Raw genomic sequence first — 6,000 nt, 5'->3', positions numbered from 1 at the left:
GCGCCACCATATCTGTACAGCATTGAAAGATGTAAATAGAATTTTCATCTACAACTTTCACGATAAAGTTGCCTTTCTATCAAGTCAAGGCAAAAACTTAGATGATCACGAGCACCTAAAGGTGAATGTATCAATGAGAATCCATGATTTCAAAATCAATAATAACGATCAATTATTTTTACCACTAATATAAACACTGCTTTCAGTAATCTTATCAACAAAATCACTTTATTTATAAATTTTCCTTTTCGCATACAACTGCACACTCTTACTGCTCAACTGCACACTCACAATATCACCGCAGTCTATGCAACATCTGCAACCGCCCAGTTCCCTCAATCCTTCTTGATGCTAGCCTTGATCAGCGACAGGTTGTTCTTCTGGAAGCACTTGAATCCGCGGAACGCCCAGTGGCAGGCGTTGTTGTCGGTGTTCTTGTCCACGCACTTCATCACTTCGGTGCGGACCTCCTCGCCGTCGCGGCCATGGGCCAGCTGCAGCACCAGGTTGTCAACCAGGGGTCCCTCGGTGTCGTCGAACAGCTGCATCTTGTTGAACACGCACTTGATGTAGCACATGGTGGTGTCGTCCTCGGGGAACTCCCACTTCTTGAACTTCTCCACGTAGTCGGCGGGTACGCTTAGCGACGAGACACACTCGTTGCGGAAGCGTTGCAGATCCTCCGTGGTGGACACGGTAAAGTCGGCAGCGGCCTGTTTCAACGGGGGAATTGTGAATCTACTGTGTGTACTGTCGGTTTCCAGAGAATACTTACCACTGCGATCACAGCGAATACGGCAATGAATAGTTTCATCTTGATGCTTGGTGTATTAGGGAGACTCCCGAAGGTATGTGCGACGATCAACGGTGTGTCAAGAAGAAATTGGAACTGATGCCGAGTAGTGGTCGGGCCTGTTGCTTTTATATCGATCCGAACCCACGCCACTATGGATGGCGTCCTATGTGACTACGTTGATAATTCTGAGCCCAAACATACGATCATATGGTGGTGCATCGCATCGCCGGCATTCGTCATGGTCTACCTTTTGTGTGTGGTGCGGTACTTCAATTTAAACTTATTCACATAGAGAGAGAAAGTAATGCTTCCCGAAGCGCTGATAATCACGAAGGGAACCGTAGGAATGAGGAGCGATAGTTGGGATGCTCAATTTTTATTTGGTTAACATTCAACATTAAATCTGAGATTGAATTTGCAGCAAATTGAACCAAACTCGCAAACTACTCTGAAAGTTGAGAATATATGGAACCAAAGTATTATTTATTTGTCTTTATTTAATAGGATTTCAACCAAATGTTTGGTTCATCTAGGAACCAAAGTAATCTCGGACTGTTGGATGGAGTTAGGCCGGTGACCAAGGGCGTAGTCAGTTTTTCGGTCAAGGGATTAAAGGTGGTCGAGCAGCCTTAGCAAATTGTTTCTAGATAATACGTGCTAGCTTTCATAACTAAACGCAACACGAAGAAATTAAATATTATAACATTAGTTTCCTCAAGCATTAATGACTTTCCAGCATTCACGCTGTTGTATTGTGTACAAAACGTTGAAACAGCAAGGCTGTTTTACACAAATCAGCGTGTTGCTTACCCTTGACTTTCGAAACATTCCTGGAGAAACTCCTAGAGAAATCTCTGGAGAAGTTCTTGGGAAAATCAATGGATAACTTCTTAAAGGATTTCTTGGAGAAAAAAGAATCTCAGGACGTATTTCTGAAGCAATTCCATTGCATGAGCTGTAGGGGGTATTCTCGAGGGAATACATCGATGAACACACCCGTCGCTGAATTCCTTATATATATATCTTGGAAATAATTGTGAAAGAATTCCTGAATGACTTCTTGCAGAGTTTCCTGGCTGCTGAATGCAACCATTTGAGAGAATTCTAATACAAATCGCTGGATAAATTACTCAAGAAATCCTTGAGGTAGTTCTAAAAAATCTTTAGGTAATATGAAATTCCAGATTTTTTTGCAATTTTTTAGGGAATTTCTGAAAAATCCCTGAAGGTATTCCTGGATAAATTCCTGGAGGAATCCCTAGCGAAATTGTAAGAGGAATATCCGGAGAAATTTTTGAATAAATTTATTAAGGAATTTCTAAAAGAATCCTTCGAAAAATTTGCTGTAGGAATCCTTGGAAGAAATCTTGCTGAAATCCTGGAGGAACCCCTGGAGAAACCCATGAAGAGATACCTGGAAGAACTTCTGGATGAATTCCTGGCGGAATCCCTTAGGAAACCCTGAATGCAACCCTGGAAGAACCCTTGGAAGAATTCCTGGAAAAATTCCTGTATAAATTGCTGGAGCATTCCCTGGGAGATTTCATGGAGCAATCCCTGGAAGAATTCCTGGAGGAATCTCTAGAGGTATTCTGGGAGAAATTCCTAAAGAAATTTCTTAACAAATTTCTTGAGGGATTCCTGGAGGAATATCTGAAACAATCCTTAGGTGATACTCAGGCCCATTTTTGCAACTGCTCGTATTGCAACACCTGGATCGCCCAACTAACAATCGCCAGCCGCAAACAAGCATGCATGCTGAATTGTTGCTTTATAATTGTAAGAATAGCTGAACTAAAATTATGCTATTCACATTACTGTACAAATGCTATTTCAATTGAAAAGGTAGCCAATGCTCAACTTTTCGTATTGGTATTAACAATGATAATTTAAAACACTTTTCATGAGTTTAATAAGTTTTTTATTCGACTCACAGTAATTCCTTTACAACATAGCCTGAAAATTATCCAAATGTTATTCAGCATCATGCTGAATCAATTCGCCGTAAAGGTGCTTGTTAAATGAGTGATTGTTAGGTGAGTTGTGTACAAAACGTTGAAAAAGCAAGCCTGTTTTACACCAATCAGCGTGTTGCTTACTCTTGGCTTTCGAAACATTCTTGGAGAAACTCCTAGAGGAATCTCTGGAGGAGTTTTTGGAAAAATCAATCGATAACTTCTTAGAGGATTTCTTGGAGAAAAAACACGAATCTCTGGACGAATTTCTGAAGGAATTCCATTGCATGAGCTGTAGGGGGTATTCTCGAGGGAATTCATTGATGGATTCCTGAACACACCCGTCGCTGAACTCCTAATAGATATCTTGGAGATAATTGTGAAAGAATTCCTGAATTCCTTTCTTGGAGAGCTTGCTGACTGCTGTATGCATCGATTTGAAAGAATTCTGATACAAATCGCTGGATAAATTACTCAAGAAATCCTTGAGGTAGTTTTTGAAAATCTCTAGGTAATATGAAACTTCAGGATTTATGCAGTTGTTTAAGGTACCCCTGAATGTTTTTAAAGAGATCCCGAGAGAGGTTTCTGAAGGAATAACAAGAGGAATTCCTGAGAAAATCCCTGAAGGAATCCCTAGATAAATTCGTGGAGGAATCCCTAGCGAAATTGTAGGAGTCCGGAGAAATTTTGGAAGAAATTTATTGAGGAATTTCTAAAGGGATCATTGAAAAAAAAAAATCTGTAGAAATCCTTGGAGGAATTCTTGGAGAAATCCTGAAAGAACCCCTGGAGAAACCCCTAAAGGAATGCTTGGAAGAACATCTGGACGAATTCCTGGCGGAATCCCTTAGGAAACCCAGGATGAAACCCTGGAAGAACCCTTGGAGGAATTCCTGGAGAAATTCCTGTATAAATTCCTGAAGCACTCCGTGCAGGACTTCCTCGAGCAACCCCTGGAAGAATTCCTGAAGGAATCTCTAGAGGAATAGTGGGAGAAATTCCTGGAAAAATTCTTAACAAACCTCTTGGGGCATGCCTGGAGGAATATCAGAAGGAATCCTTAGAGAAATTCCTGAAAGAATTTCTAGACGAATTTTTGGAGAAATCTCTGGAGGAAACCCTGGAGAAATCCATGGAGAAATTTCTAAGGGGATTCGTAGAAACACCCTTAGAGTTCTAGGAGTAGTCCCTGGAGGAATTTCTGAAGGAATGCCTGGAGGAAGTCATAGATGAGTTCCTGGGGAAATGCTTAAAGGAATTATGGAAGAACTCCTTTTAGAAATTCCTGGAATAATTCCTTGAGGAATTTTGGGAGGAAATCTTAGAGGAATCCTTGGAGGAATTTCTGGAGAAATTCTTGGAGAAATTCTTAAACTAATCTCCTGGAGAAAGCCCTGGACAATCTCCTACAGAAATTTCTAAAGAAATCTTTTGAGGATTTCCCGGAGAAATTTCTGGAGTAAACTTTGGAGGAATTTCTGGAAGAATTCCTGAAAGAATCCTTGTAGGAAATCAGAAGGAATTTCTAGTGGAAGTACCGGATAAATTTTTGGACGAAACTCGGGAAGAATTCCAAAAGAAATTCCTGGAAAAAATCCAAGAGGAATGCTTGGAGGAATTTCTAAAGGAATACACGAAGGAATTTCTGGAGGAATCGTTGAATGAATTCTTGGAGAAATTTCTGTCGGAACCCCTAAAAAAATTTGAGAGGAATCCTTAGAGAAATGTCAGAAGATATGCCTAGATAAATTCCTGGATGGATTTCTGGAGAAATTCCTGGAAGGAGTTCTGGAGAAATTCCTGGAAGAATCTTTGGAGGAGTTTCTGGAGGAAGCTCTGAAGGAATCTCTGAAGAGATTCGAGGAGAAATAACTGGAAGAACTCCTGCAGGAATCCTTCAAGCAAATGCTGGAAAAAACACTGGAGCAATTCCTGGAGGAATGCCTGGAGGAAGGCATGCAGTAATTCCTGGAGGAATTCATAGAAAATCCTTAGAGGAGTCTCTGGAGGAATCCTAGGCGAAATCACGGGGGAACTCTGGAGGAATCCCTGGAGGAGTCACTAGAAGAATCCTAGGCGAAGTCCCTGGCGAAAATCGTAGAAGAATCCCTGGAGGAATTCCTGAGAGATTTCTTGGAGAAGAAATTCTTGGATAAATTTCTGGAGCAATTCCTGGAGAAATATCAGGAAGAATTTCTGAAGGAATCCCTGGAAGATATCTGAGGCAAGTCGAACGGCATATTCATCTGCTTATTTATGCTTAACGAAATAGTGGTAATAAGCTCGAATCTTGATAAGAAATTCCTGGATAAATTACCGGAGGTATCCTTGGTAAATAAATCCCGGGAGAAATTCGTTTAGGAATTCATGGATAAATTCCTTGAACAATTCCTAGGGGAATCCCTAGAGGAGTCCCTGGATGAATCATAGGCGAAATTTTTGGTGGAAACCGTAGAAGAACCCCTGAAGGAATCCCTAGAAAAATTTCTGCTGGGATTTCTGGACAAATTTCAGGAAGAATTTTTAAAGGAATCCCTGGACTCTTGGAGAAATTCCGGGAGGATTTTCTGTAGGAATTTATGGAGGAATTCTTGGATAAATTTCTAAACCAATTCTAGCAAAAATTCCTGGAGAAATTTGTGGGGTAATTCCCAGAGGAATTCTTGGAGGTATTCCTGGGGGAGACCCTGCAGAAATTCCTATATTCGCTCCTGGAGAAATGCGTGGATGAATTTCTGGAGGAATGTCTGATGGAATTTCGCCTAGGAATCCCTAGAGGAGTCCCTAGACGAATCCTAGGGGAAATTTCTGGTGGAAATCGTAGAAGAACCCCTGGAGGAATTCCTGGGGGATTTCCTGGAGGAGAAATTCTTGGATAAATTTCAGGAGCAATTCCTGGGAAGATATCAGGAAGAATTTCTGAAGGAATCCCTGGAGGATATCCGAGGCAAATCCGACTGCATATTCATCTGCATAGTTAGTGGTAATTTGCTCGAATCTGGATAAGAAATTCCTGGACAAATTACTGGAGGAATCCTTGGAAAAAAACAAAAAGAAGCTCGGGAGGAATCCCGGGAGAAATTCGTGAAGGAATTCATGGATAAATTCTTGGATGATTTCCTAGAGGAATCCCTAGAGGAGTCCCTAGAGGAGTCCCTGAACGAATCATAGGCGAAATTCCTGATGGAAAACGTAGAGGAATCCCTGGAGGAATGCCTGAAGGAATCCCTGGAAAAAAATCCTGCA

The 6,000-nt window shown here is 41.2% G+C and overlaps 1 protein-coding gene across 1 annotated transcript; it reads right to left on the bottom strand.

Annotated features, from left to right (window-relative positions):
* Positions 1 to 206: 206 nt before the first annotated feature.
* Positions 207 to 934, bottom strand: LOC109421811 (general odorant-binding protein 99a). The gene is made up of 2 exons (XM_019696363.3): positions 776 to 934; positions 207 to 713 (listed from the first exon to the last, which is right to left on the bottom strand). The coding sequence occupies exons 1-2, from the start codon at positions 812 to 814 to the stop codon at positions 336 to 338; spliced, it is 417 nt and encodes a 138-aa protein (XP_019551908.3). The 5' UTR covers positions 815 to 934; the 3' UTR covers positions 207 to 335.
* Positions 935 to 6,000: the final 5,066 nt, after the last annotated feature.

This window comes from Aedes albopictus, chromosome 1, assembly GCF_035046485.1.
Source record: "Aedes albopictus strain Foshan chromosome 1, AalbF5, whole genome shotgun sequence".
In the NCBI taxonomy this organism is placed as follows: Eukaryota; Metazoa; Arthropoda; class Insecta; order Diptera; family Culicidae; genus Aedes; species Aedes albopictus.
This window is presented reverse-complemented; position numbering and strand designations above follow the sequence as displayed.

Excerpts from the sequence above, each read along its gene's own strand:
- LOC109421811 (XM_019696363.3), bottom strand. The coding sequence starts at position 814 with ATGAAACTATTCATTGCCGTATTCGCTGTGATCGCAGTG. Across the intron at positions 714-775 it reads TATTCGCTGTGATCGCAGTG|GCCGCTGCCGACTTTACCGT; the intron begins GTAAGTATTCTC and ends CCGTTGAAACAG.